Below are 14,306 nucleotides of genomic sequence, written 5' to 3' on the forward strand. Positions count from 1 at the left end.
TTATGTTGCCTAAATAGTTACTTTTCCCTGCATGTAGTTGTAGTTTGATTTCTCATGTTTTGTTAGGAAACAAAATCTACTGATGCATGAGTGAATAAGCAAATATAACTAGCTACATATTTAAAAATGCATTTCTATTTGTTTCATGTATTTATGGCATGTCTTCTTTAACTTTTATAACATTGTTATTTTAGCTCTGTTTATAAAGTTGTTTTAGAGTTCACTTTAAATCAAATGAGAGTCTTCTTTTACTTGTGAGTAAAATTTTAAGCAAGTATTTATGATGGTTGCAAAATCCAACCAAAGAAAAACTAAGGCCATCATTATGATAAAATTACAACTATAGAAAAAACCGGAACCCAAAACATAAAAGATCACAAGGAAATAAATCCATAGTCCTCTGTAAAACCAACCTTTTAAACTCTCCACTATTTCTGAAAACAGTTATTACCAGTTGGAGAACTTTTAACTAGGAAATCAACATTCCTCTGGCTCATTTAATGGTCTATCATCCATCTGTATTTTTTTTACTTATTAAGGCATGATAATTCCTTACAAACCTCAAAGCCTGAATACATCACCATTTTCCTTTACCGTAAAGGCGTGACCTAACCGTGATCTTCACATGGAGATGTTGAGAATAAAGAGGAACATGTCTCATGTTTCTATTTTCCTCCAAAATTAGACTCTACAGTTAACTCTTCCATGACACAATCTTGGGAAAAAAATCTTAGGAAAGAAAGAATCCATATCGATCATTGCTTTAATCCATTCACGTGGTTATCAAGTAAAAGACAAAATCAGAATCATTGTTTTTAACAAGACAGTTGAGAGAACTTCTTAATTGAACTTTGCCCTGTTGTTGACAGTTTTCCCCAGTACCCATTTTGAAAATTTAATCAAAGTAAATTCCGAGTCATATCTCTTTAACAGAGTACCATCTGGAAGGAAAGGACCATAGGCAAACAAAGTATCTACAAAGCAAGAAAAAAAAAAAAAAAAGGAAAAGAAACATTCTACACAACAACTCTCGTTAGTTGAGTGGTAGAATTGTCTCATGATATCCTTATGAGGTTTGTATTTTTATTCCTTGCTTACACTTGAAGTGATTCTTTGCTTACACATGCTTAAATAAATTAGAATACAGGAAAGATAATATTTATTCTCATGTATGTATATTGCTAACAGCAGACTTCTTTTTATTCAGCTTCCTTAGAGAAAAAGATTCTTCTGCTCTTTAACTGTTTGACATTTCAATGGCTTGATCCCACTTAACCATTGCTTTTAAAGATGTGTATAACTGGGTTGCCTAAGTGGCTCAGTTGGTTAAGCAACTGCCTTTGGCTCAGGTCATGATCCCAGAGTCCCAGGATTGAGTCCCACATCAGGCTCCCAGCTCTATGGGGAGTCTGCTTCTCCCTCTGACCTTCTCTCATTCTCTCTCTCACTCTCTCTTTCTATTAAAAAAAAAAAAAGTGTATAACTGAACACCAGTATGAGAGTCATGTACATTCTTCAAAAATGTGAAGGGTCCCTGAGTGGCTTAATCTGTAAAGCATCCAAGTCTCGGTTTTGGCTCTGGTCATGATCTCAGGGTTGTGAGGTCGAGCCCTGCATCAGGTTTCTGTGCTCATTGTGGAGTCTACTTGTCCCTCTCCTTCTGCTCCTCCCGTTGATTTCTCTCTCTCTCTCAAATAAATAAATCAATTAAATATATATATATATTTATATTTATATAAAATATGGAATCCTACATTGCTTAATTTATTGGGTCTGTATATCTAAGACATTGTGTTTGGTAATCTGTATTTAGAAAAGCATTCCATCATGCTAATCATACACTTGAAATGTTGAAAAACACTACCCCAGCTGGGGTAGCGGTAAGGGGATGAGGGAAGAGCAGATAAAGAGAGTCTCTAATCTCCTTTCCTCTGGAAGGCTGTCACAATGAGTGAAGAAGCAAGCAAGACAGATGCTTCTTTTCTCTTGATCTATCCTGAATTGCTGGGATCTGGTCTGTAGAAAGGAGAGCTGTCCCAAAACGATACCTAACTAGTGCCTTCCCCAAATGCTTTTAATCAAAGTGTCACTCTGCTTAATTTGGTCCTTGTCAACCAACCACAACTACAAAGGAAATTACTGTTTAAAAGTTGTACTTTTGCTTTAGAATAATATATGTCTTTGGATAGAGATAAATCAAAGGTTTTTAAAGATAGACAGCTAATGGGGTGCCTGGGTGGCTCAGTGGGTTATGCCTCTGCCTTCAGCTCAGGTCATAATCTCAGGGTCCTGGGATCAAGCCCTGCATTGGGCTTTCAGCTCAGCAGGGAGCCTGCTTTCTCTTCTTTACCTGCCTCTCTGCCTACTTTTGAGCTCTCTTTCTGTAAAAAAAAAAAAAAAAAAAAAAAAAAAAATCTTTAAAGGTAGACAGCTGACAAGATGTTTTCCCTAAGTGATATAAAGACAAAATTTGTGTAGGTCTATAACATTATTTCTAAAAGAGAATTTATGGCACATTCTCTATTATCTACTTGAGATAGGTTTCAAAAGATTAATGGTGACTTTTTATAGATAGGGCTGGGAAATTTTATTTTTATTTCTTTTATATTACAGTTTCATTGAGAAAAAATAGATCTATGGAGGAAAAAATTGATTTAACTTAAAATCAATTTTTTTAAAATAACATTTTAAATGGCCTGAGAGTACAGTCACAGTTTAAGGAACTTATCTTTATGTAGAAAATACATAACAATCAAAAAGTATACAGTGTACCTAATGTAATATATATCTCACACATCTGCCATTCAACTCAGTTGATGATGGTCCTTTGATGATAGGGACTATTTTACCAAAAGGTAGCTCACTAAAAATGTTCTGTTAAAACATAGGACACATTAGAGAGATGTGACCTTTGTTTTAGACACAACTGAGGCTTTATATGCTCTCCTATGGAATAAGTATGCTTTTGATAGCACAATATTTGGCTCCAGACATATGTTTTATTGTTAAGTAGATAAAAGAGAAGTTACTTTTTATAAATTGTTTGCCCTACTATTTCTCATTGTATATAAATCAGCAAAACCGACACGAATGGAAATAATGTTAAATATCCAATGAAGTGAGATTTAAGAATTCTGATACTGTGATTTACACAAAATATATATTTGGTCATTCAGATGACCAAAATATATTTCTCATATATATTTTGTCTTTGTCCATTGTTCTTGGCTCACAACTCCTAAAATATTTGGTATGCCCTTTGATAAGAACAATAAAGTTGTCTTTTGTAATAAGGTGACTTTTGGAAAGCTCTTTGGTAACCTGAGGATGGGGACTGGTTGGGAGAAGAACCAACTAAGCAGTTAGAGGGTTGGAATTTTCAGTGCCTCCTCCCACTTCCAGGGAGGGGAGAGGGGCTGGAAATTAACTTAAATTGCCAGTGGCTAGTGATTTAATCAATCCTGTCTGTGTAACAACGCTTCCACAAAACCACAAAATGATGGCGTTCAGAGAACTTCTGGATTGGTGAATCTGGGGAGAGTGGTGCACCTGAAGAGGGCATGGAAGCTCTGTGCCCTTCCCACCTATGCTGCCCAGCACACCTCTTCTTTCTGGCTGTTCCTGAATCATATCCTTGTATAATAAACTGGTGATCTAGTGAGTAAACAGCATTCCTGAGTTCTGTGAGCCTCTCTGGCAAATTAATTGTGTCCAAGGAGGGGCCTACGGGAACCTCTGGTTTATAACCAGGCAACAGCTTGGACTTTTTGTTGACCTCTGCAACACAAGGGTGCAGGGTGTCTTATAGACTGAACACTTGACCTATGAAATCTCACACTATCTATCTAGAGATAGTGTCAGAATTGAGTTGAATTGTAGGCCACCCAGTTGGTGTCTAGAGAATTGCTTAGTGGGGGGGCGCGGGGGGGGGAATCCCTTCTCCCAACATGAACCAAAACTGGGATCTGCACATTTTTAAGTACACATTTTAAGATGTGTTTTAAAGCTATTTGCAAATGGATGCTATAGGCAGACAACTTATTTAGTGGGAAATTCTATTTTATGTAAGTAAAATACTGTAGGCTAAAGATATTTTAAAAATTCTAATTTACTAGGGTGACTGGGTGGCTCAGTCATTAAGTGTCTGTCTTCAGCTCAGGTCATGATCCCAGGGTCTCATATCGAGCCCCACATTGGGTTCCCGGCTCGTCGGGAAGCCTTCTCCCTCTTCCACTGCCCCTGCTTGTGTTCCCTCTCTTGCTGTGTCTCTTTCTGTCAAATAAATAAATAAAACCTTCAAAAAATAAAAAATAAAAAAATAAAATTCTAATCTATTATTTTCTATATGAGAGATACGAACTTCATAAAAAACACAGTATGCCATTTGCTATGTTTTATTTCGCTATGAGCTTGTTAAACATAACATGCAAATGATTAAAAAGGAACATACACGTGATTTAGAGTGAAAAATAATTCTAGAAAAGAAAAGTTTCGCTAGGTAAGTATATAAATTCTTAACGCTAAAAATATTGCTCTAAGTGTATGTGGCTTTGTGAATTTGGTTTAGTATTTTACAAAATCATTGGTCTCAAAATTTGCCACCCGTTTTTCCGCTAAACAAGTATGAACATAGAAATTTGAGATGATTTGATTCAAGACAGTGAACATCCTTACGTGTGTAGCCCATTCTTTTTGGCACATTAAGTTAAGATTTAGGAATTATAATACTTGGCTGACTTCTATTCAACGAGTAGAAGACTTTGCACATCATTTGACAGTAGAGATGTAGAAAACACTAAATTTACAAATAAAGCATTAGGTTTGTTGTCTCTCTGTGTGTCTATGTCTGTGCTTGTGATGAAATAGGCCTGCCTTTCATCTTTTGTTTAAAAAAAAAAAGTAGTAAAATGTTTACAAAACATTTACCTCAGAATTTGGAATTCATGGAAGTAATAAACAGTGACAAAAAAATGAATACTGTGAAAACTGACACACACAAAAAACATAAACATAAAATGTTACTCCAGGGTACACGTCAATAGAATCAGAATTAGTAGATATTAATTAACAGTGATTTCATTTGCTACACGTAGACATTCGTACATATCAGGTGGCAGACTGGTGTGGGTTAGACGGTTGCCATCCAGACGTAAATGCTTGATCTTGGAGTAAGATAATGGTCCCAGAATCTTACAGAAGCTCTTTACTTCAAACTCTGCAAATTGAAGAACAGACATGTTAATTATTTAGTACATGGGCTTGCAACAGTTACTTTAAAAATGCTTAAATCCATAATAATATCTATTAGGACTCCTTCCCACTTATTGGTTGTATCTCTGAATTTGGCACTGCTAAAGGAGTATTTCAGGCTACCAAATGGCACAGCAATATTTAGTAAAGAATGCTTATGGGTAGATCAGGACATTTGGTGGATTTTTTTTAAAGAACAGAACTTATTAATTATAAGTTCTGTATTTAGAAATACTTGGTTTTAGAAAGACATTCAATTAACGTGTCATTTTATCTAAGCACTCTCTTGAAGTATTTCATCTAGCTCAAAGAAATCTAAGACTGGTGCTGTTGTATGAGTAACCTCACTGATATAAACATCTTGGTTTTTGGCATCTTAAAATCAGAAGGGTTAACTAGATGACCTCTGAAGAATTTTCCAACGAGCACACTTTTTGACAATAATTCAGAACTCCAAAGCAAAAACCAAGTCATAGAATGTCCATGATTGGAGCTCATGCCCTTTTCTTCTGTGGAAAGAAAAAGTTGCCACAAATGAAAAACCAATTTAGGTTTGAATAGAAACAAAGGCTGTTCTTAGATTGCATGCTCTATGTTTGTATGTAGAAACTGTCTGTTTCTACTCAGGTCAAGTTCCAATTAATCTTATCTGCTCCCCTCTAGTGTTATTTTTCTTTCATTCTCCAATTCTAGTTAACAATGACTTCAGTGGAGCCTAACACACTGTTCTCTTTCCCTCTAAGATGTTGTCTTTTTAAAAACTGATCAGGCAAATTTCAGGGATCTTGTGGTGCCTATCTCTGAGAAAGCATGGCATAATGGGACAAAACATGGTTTTAGGCCTATCTTAGCCTTCTATCTCTGCCATTTATCATCGAGGTGACTTTGGAACATTTATCTGATCTTCTTATTAGATATAACGTATCTATCACACTGTGTTACATGAAGATTGAAGTAATTAAGTTATGTGAGTCACTTCACACACAGAGCAAGCACTTAATACGTGTTGAACAGCTATTGATGTCCTTTGAATTTTGCCCTCTTTTCCAAATTACATGAGGAACATCTATGACTAGGCTAATGCTTAAGGTTGAAAGTTTAATACATGATTGGCTAAATATTTTCTAATACTACAGAAATATTAAGGGGCTCTTTTTTATCTTCAGAGAATGTGATGATGAGTATACATAATTTTATGTAGCAAAATAAGCTGAATTGAAGACATACAAAAACAACAAGAATATCTGAAATGTATGTATCTAAATATCAAGAATAAGGAAGGAATTAAAGTGACTAACCAGTCATTTTCAAATGACCATATGTGACAGGGAGTGTAGTTTCAAGCTCAGCTTGGCATGAGTGACCATGTCTTCCATAGACCACCCTTCCCGTCTCCTATGTCACCTCTTCCATCTAGTCTTTATGCCTTCAGATGTTCCTGCATCTGTATTTCTCCCTTTTCCTGTCTCAGAGTATGAGGTAGTCCCAATCATGTGGGACTCCATCAACCAAATCTAACAGGTTTCTTCAGCCCTTCAACATCTTAAATCCCATTAGCATTTTGGGTTGTCTAAGTTATCCTTCTTCCTAACCACCACCAGCTTATAATGTGGGGCCACACATTGCCACATAGTGAATTTTCCACTGGAAATGGCTGTAAGTGTTCAGCTATGATAACTTTACTCTATATTATATGACAAGCAAGCTTTCCAGACACAAGAAAGTTTATATGGCATTTCAAAGCAGGCAATCATGGTCTCCTTCTTGGGAACACCCCAACCTTACCAGGAGTTACACAAAATTGTTGCAGAATTACTAAGTATCATACTATAAAGTCACATTGTAATCTTTTGGATAGAATTATCAATATCCTTATCCTATATGACAAAAGAACCAAATTTCATGGTATAAAGATCATTAAGTACAATAGATTACTTTGCAGATATAATTGTTTTATGAATAAATCAATGTTTCCCACCTGACTTCTTATTCAAAAAATGTTGTCCATGAACCAGAGATTTTCTCTTCTGTCACCCTTCATTAAAGAATAAGGTGGAGAATGGTGAATTTCAGCTTCCCACCTGAATCTTTATGGCTTAAATTTTAAAATTTCCCAGAAGACTACATAAATAGCCCAGAGTGGATCAGGTCAAACATCCACCCAGAAGATAAATAAAAAATAAACTATGGCAGCAGGAGAAAGGAAGGAGAAACTGGAAAAAAAATCAAATGAGATGAAGTGTTGTGTATAGAAAAGGGGGAAATTTAATACCATTAAAACAAATTCCAGACCCTCATCATATTCCTTCTTCCCTCCTTAATCTTCCTCTCCATCTTCATAAGAACACTGTAAGGACACACACTATATTACAGATGACAGAGGTAGATAATAATGGTCAGTGATAGCAGGGTAATATATCGAGTCCCAAGTAATGATGTCAGAGGAGACCATGAGCATATGTGAGTTGCTCTGGAGATAATCAGGAGGGGTATTTGAAAACCTCTGCAAGCTAGCCTTCTTCTGGACTTGTTTATTCCTCCCTCAACCAGACTTTGCCAAGAAGTAAATGTAAGGTGCAAATCTAAATCATGACAGAGGCAAATAATAACAAATAAATATTCAGAGATAACACAGTAGGATTAACTAACTCAAAATATTAAATTTGAAGAAATTCATGTTTAAGTCCTGTGAGCGGAATAGTTTATCTGGACACTCTAAAGAAAGGCTGGATATTGGATATATAACTGAGCTAGAGGGATATCTTGTTGGCATTTTCCTTTTTTTTTTTTTTTTTTTTTTAATGGAACCAGAGACACTATTTATACCACATAGCTTAGGCATTTAAAGACTTGAGGAAACATCAGTCAAGGACAGGCAGAGCTTTCTACTTACTTTCGAGTTCATTGACCTCCAGGTAATAGTTTTCGAGGTTCTCATTGACAGTTGGTATATTTTTAAGCTTATTATAGGAGAGATCCAGCTCAAGCAGGGATGATACATTAAAAGAATTTCCAGGTATTCCACTATCAGCCAGTTCATTATGAGATAGACGCAGATACTGCAGTCCATTAAAACGCTTGAAATACTCATCAGGGATGTTGCTGATCTTATTGTTGTCCAAGTAGAGAGTCAGAAGAGATGCTGGGAGACCAGAAGGCAGTTTGGTCATCTGATTGTAGCTCAAGTCGAGGTACTCGAGGGACTTAAGACCTTTAAAAGCAGACGAAACAGCATCTTCTTTCAGTTGATTGTGTTGAAGGTGGACAAAAGTCAGGTTTACCAGTCCATCGAAGGAACCAAGCTTCTGGATCTTGTTGTGTGTAAGCTGCAGGTCCACCAGAGATTTGGGAAGTGGGCCCACAGACTCTGTCAGGTTGTTGTAGTTTATATGCAGCTTCTTCAGTTGTTTCAGCTTAGAGAAAATTTTTCCTTTTATCTTGGAATTTTCTAGAAGGTTATGATCCAGAATGAGCCACTGCAGATCAGTTACATTTTCAAAGGCCTTTTCGTCAATATGGTCAATCTGGTTATTCCTAAGGTAAAGATACTTGATTCCAGGAGGCACCATCGGCACACTTTTCAATTTCAGCTCATCGCAGTACATGGCCGATGGGTAGCTTTCGGGGCAGTTACACTCTGGGGCACAGTTTGGCGAGGACAGCCCATAAATCGATACAGCAAAATCGTAATCATAGTACTGGCCTCTGGCACCAATGATTGCCAAGAGGAGAGTAAACACACCTAGATGCATTTTTGGCAAATACTTTGAATCCTAAATAAAGTGGAAACATACTGTTATACAAGTATACTTTCAGGAAAAGGATATTGGTTTTGCAATGTTAAATGTATTAGCAAATATGCACTTTATTATTTTATAGTGCTTTTTTTAGAGTAGCTAATGATGTATTTTAATTTTTATTTAAGGATCACAAGAAGGATGACCGAGTACTTCTGATGTGTGAACCCGGTTCAGGTTAGACTGCATACCCATGCGCCCCCTTCTGGGCAAACCAGGGCCAATTGTCCATTTAATCTCTCTAGATCATTCCTTAATTAAATGCCTTCCTGCAATAGATTTCTGGGTGGTGCCCACTGGCCACCATGTTAGTACACTGCCTCAGAACACCCTTCAAAACCAGAAAAATGAAAATGAAAAGACAATTTGAAACTGTACCTTGTACCCTGCCATTCACCATCATTAAAATGTCTCATTAAGAAGACCCTTACTGGAAACACAGGCAATCTATGGTTTTACCCGGAGGAAAGCTGTTCTTATGTATATGTGTATGTGAGAGGGGATACATTCCTTTAAAAGTGTCTGGGTCTTTTTGGTTCTGAGGTGGAGGAACAGAATTCTTGAGGGGGGGAGGCAGTATGCCTATTATTTGACTTTTTTTTTTTTTTTTTAACATTCCATGCTTTTAGGCACACTACACAACTGTGTTCCAAAACTAATATTTAGTACATTAGTTTTCAAAACTATTTTTCATTAATCAGGGAAATGTCACAAATTCTTTAAAAATGTTAAACCTATAAAGAGATCCAGCTGGTAGAGAAAACATATTATTTTCAAGTTTTGAATTAAAGTTTTCCTTTCTCCATAACTCACAAGTTCTCTACTTTCTTCATGCCAAAATTTAAGAAGGCATGGTTCATTTATCTGGATCTTAGTGCCCTCACAGCATGGGAAAGAGTGGGAATTGAGGAAATTCTGTATTAAACAGTGGCATTAGGAGCCATGTAGGAAAGGACAAATTAAAAATGAGCTGTAACAGTGATCTTCTCATATGAACATGGTTCTAAGGTGAGGCTCAATCAAGTGCAGTTCACTTGCTTGGGGAAGTACAGAGTTAACAATTTAGGTAAAGAGATGGGTTTTTGTAGAGTGGAGAGTTATGGCTGGGGGTAACACCAGAAGGGAAATCATAATGGGAGGCAGGATCTACATTCCACTAGGTACCATAAAATAATATATCTTCCTGTGAGAAGTAGGGTATAAGCTTTTGTAACTAGGGAGTTTGGGATAAATAGGATTTTTTCAGTATCAGAACTTGAGACATCTTTTCTTTGCTCCAACTTGAAATTATAAGGCACTTTATTTTAGCAGATGAAACCCTCCAAAAAGTTGTTAGAATCACTCTGATAGCTGACATAATGTAACATGTAGCCAGATCCTTGGCAAATTATTCCCTAAGATTACGATGGCGTCATTTAATTTAGTTGACAGGACTTGGCCATGAGAACAATTACATAGTGTAAATGTAATGACAGAATTCTTTGTAAGTTATAATACATTAATGTTGTGAAGATTTGTCTGGCTTTATTAAAAAGCTTCCACCTTATTTTAAATTGAGTATACACTAAAAATAGTCATGGTCACTATAATATGAATATTGAATAGTAATGAAAAAAATGCTTCCATACTTTTTGGCAGAGGAAAAACAAGGGCTCTGAATTCAAAGAGAGTTTGTGACCATATAATGAAACCACTATGAAGCAAAAGAGCACTTTGCTTTTTCCCAGTTTTTTCCAAATACCTGTGGCTATGGAGGAAATGCTTTTCTCAAAAAGTAAATCATCTTTCCCAGAATTTCTCTAAAACATGTTTTTTCAAGACATACATCCAAAAAACAAATCAATAAAATTAACAAAATAGAAGCAATTCATGAGTGTCTAAGTTCTTTAGCTCACATTTTATAACATGTTTATTATAAATTGTAACAAATTATAACAATGTATTTATTGAGAAACAGTTTGAATATTAATGGAAATGGTCTTTCTTTGCTCCAAAATTAGGTTCTAACAATACTAATATATATAACTAATTAGCATAAAATAGCAAACATTTTATTTGCCACACTTTTTTTTTACCATGTCTAGTTTAAATATTTTCTCATTCCGATTCTGAAACTTTGCATAGCTTCCTTTGCCAAGCAGTGTAGCATATACTTTATAAAATTGATCTCAAATCCATAAATCATGGAAAGTACATTCAGCAAAATGCGAAAGTAAATGCTAAAAACTGTGGATCTGCTGTTGAATAACAATTGGCAAAGTTACTCTGGAATTTTTTCTGTTCCTGTTACAATAAACACTGTCCCAAACAGTCAGCATCCCCAGTGCTATAGTTAAAACAGCACTTACCTTACTGTCTTGACACTGCTTTCCTTAATTCTTAAAGCAGATGCACCATGGACAAGAATCCACCAATATATGCTGTGAACTCTGTCAGGACGGAACTGGCTGCCAGATTCTTAGTGATACAAGAGCTGAAGGGGGAAAACCCAGCCCAGTCACGCCAGTCTCTGGGAGTTATGTCTGGAGTTATGTCATTGTGGGGATCTTGTGGGGTGGCATGTGAGCATTTTGCTCTTTAACCAAGTGCAGGTGGACGTGGGGAGCAAGGACTGCCCCACTCATTCCCTATGGAATGGGAGAGAGAGTCATGCTTAACTAGCCCAAATACCTTAGCTTTTAACCAAGAATCGAGTCCTGCTGCAAATGAAGACATCTACTGTGGCAGCATTTCTCTTGCAAAGCTCTCTCCCTCTGTAGCTGTTGCAACGATTAGATGCTATTCTCTCAATCAGCTCTCAGGTTCACCTAAAGGTCTCCTAAATCATAAACAGAACAAATAATTTCAGGAAAGTGCAAATGAGTCTTCAGAGGAATTGAATCTTTTCTTGCCTATTGCTCTTGAAGTTTATATTGATTTACTCGGACCACCTTAATTTGGGGCCAGGGAGGTAACTTAGTTCCCAAAATGTGAAAATATGCTTCATTGACACTCTGACAGAGAAGGTAAATATCAACATTTCCAGTTTATTTCTTATGTCAAGGGGATTCATTTTATGCTATTCCGATCTGGAATCAATCAGCAATGTCCTGCCTGTTTCTTATTTTGTGGATTTAATTTAGGAATTCATCCAAGACCTTACTTGGGGATGGTATTCTATAGCTTAATGCCAAAAAACATAAAAGAACATGAAAAAATTGCACACTAAAAATATCACAAGGCAGTAATCTTTTACTCTCTCATTGCATGCTAGCAATGTATTTTTTTTTCCTTTGAACTACAAGTCATGCAAAGTTGTAATCTCCCAAGGGCCTGGTTGGATAGATCTTTCATTGTCAGTTCCTGATGGATGCTTTTTACAAATGAGCCATATACTCAGTTCTTGCCTATTTCATTTTGTGATTATATCAGCTGTGTTTATAAGTTTTATTTTTCTTCCAAGATTCTCCTTATGCTTACAGGAACTCTTTAGAGTCCAATATTTTAACATAAATTGCCACATTATAAGATTTTTCCCTCCTAAAATATCTTAAATATGTCACTTTTAGCTATGAGACCTGTGGAAAGTTAATATCCCTGGCCACTAATACATTTGCCTGAAAAATTAGTAGCACAATAGATGCCTTTTCTTTTGGTCATGTAACTGTTAAAAAAAAAAAAGATAATCTTTTTGAAAGTCACTCATAGAATTGTAAAGTGATTCATAGCATCATATTTCATTACTATTATTTTAAGAAAATTATAGAAAGGACTCAGTTTTATAACAGAGAAAATGAATAAATGTAAAAGAAATCAGAAAAAAAAAGACAAGTAATTAAGTGTTTCATTGTAAGGAGATATTTAAACAATTCTGAGCATTAACTTAGAATGTGTCAAATTCTTATAGATTTCATCTCAGATTTTGTTTAAAAAGTTCCAAGTATCTATTCCTAGGACTTTTCTTCATAAAGTAATAAATGTGTTGAGGCATCTGTATTAGAGTTTAAGTACATTCAGTTATATTTACCTCATTGTGAAGTTGATACTATCAAAATATACTTTTTTTTTATAAAACCAGTGGGACCAATAATTGGATGTTGCGAACTTTAAACCATACTTCTTGAGTCTATTAGAAAGAAATAAAATTACTGTTTAAGTGTATTTTATTCCATGCTTTATTCTCAGAATTCTCACATTTTTTTACCTTAAGTTTTGTGCTTTAAAATCCATGTAAGTATTATTACCACATTTTCAGAGGTAGAATTGGAGACTCAGAAAGCTTAAATAATTTACTAAAAGTCACCTAAAGAGTAAACAGAAGAGCAAAATCCTGAAATATTTACCCATTGAGAAGAGGGTGAGCAAGATAGAGCTAAAACAAGGTAGTTAATTAAATCAGTTTAAAATATTTTATAGGCAATACTATTATCAGTTGTGAGCTGAGATATTAACTAGGGGGTGATTTCTAAAACACCAAAACAAACAAGCAAACAAACAAACAAACAAAAACCAAAAAACCAACTACGCCGTACATCACACACTTACATGCACACACACACCCACATCCACACGTCAGACCCCTCGCTGAGGTACAAGCCCTCTACCCCAGCAAATGAGTCAGGTCATCTGCAGCAATAGATTTTCAAGGTTCCATCAGTATCAATGTTCAAATGGTTAAGTTGCCTCCTCAGCGTGCCCACTGCATTCCCTCCGGGACTTGAGACCAGCAAGGATGATGGGGAACATTCTGACCCTTTCATCTACCTCCTTCTGAATCCAGCCCTGCATTTGTCCCAGCTCCCAGGCTCACTGCAACTTGCCTGTTTCCTCCGTCATAGCCATTCGGATGCCGGATTCTGTTTGTGCCATGCTAGCTGGCAATCTCTGAAGGAGTAAGAGAGTAGTGAAGAGCTCAGACTTTGTGGAAAGATAGATACAGATTTAGAAACTTAAGCAAGCTATCAGGAGTGAAAATTTATTTAAACAAAAAAGTTATCTTATCTAGTTTCAGTGTCTTCATCTTTAAGACGGGTCTGATGATGATGTCTGTAGGAAAAGTTACGAGCATCAGACACCATTTTTCTAATGCCGTTGGTGTAGGGCATAGCATAGCACAGTATGAGAAGAAATGCCCAAGCGCCCCACTGGATGCCTGGAACTTCAATAGTACCACACCCTCTATATACTATGTTTGCTTATACATACGCCCTTATGGTAAGGTTTTATTTATAAATTAGGCACAGTAAGAGAGTAACAACAACTACTAATAATAAAATAGAA

At 36.1% G+C, this 14,306-nt stretch overlaps 1 protein-coding gene across 1 annotated transcript; it reads right to left on the bottom strand.

Annotated features, from left to right (window-relative positions):
- Positions 1 to 4,378: 4,378 nt before the first annotated feature.
- On the bottom strand, positions 4,379 to 11,732 carry LUM (lumican). The gene is made up of 3 exons (XM_059186502.1): positions 11,396 to 11,732; positions 8,144 to 9,023; positions 4,379 to 5,215 (listed from the first exon to the last, which is right to left on the bottom strand). Exons 2-3 carry the CDS (start codon positions 9,000 to 9,002, stop codon positions 5,061 to 5,063), a joined length of 1,014 nt encoding a protein of 337 aa, XP_059042485.1. The 5' UTR covers positions 9,003 to 9,023; positions 11,396 to 11,732; the 3' UTR covers positions 4,379 to 5,060.
- Between the last annotated feature and the right edge of the window lie 2,574 nt (positions 11,733 to 14,306).

This window comes from Mustela lutreola, chromosome 8 (genome assembly GCF_030435805.1).
Source record: "Mustela lutreola isolate mMusLut2 chromosome 8, mMusLut2.pri, whole genome shotgun sequence".
In the NCBI taxonomy this organism is placed as follows: domain Eukaryota; kingdom Metazoa; phylum Chordata; class Mammalia; order Carnivora; family Mustelidae; genus Mustela; species Mustela lutreola.

Bases quoted from the DNA above. Each gene is read 5' to 3' on its own strand.
- LUM (XM_059186502.1), bottom strand. From the start codon at position 9,002: ATGCATCTAGGTGTGTTTACTCTCCTCTTGGCAATCATTGGTGCCAGA. The intron at 5,216-8,143 runs GTAAGTAGAAAG...TTCAATTTGCAG, and splicing joins GGAGGTCAATGAACTCGAAA to AGTTTGAAGTAAAGAGCTTC.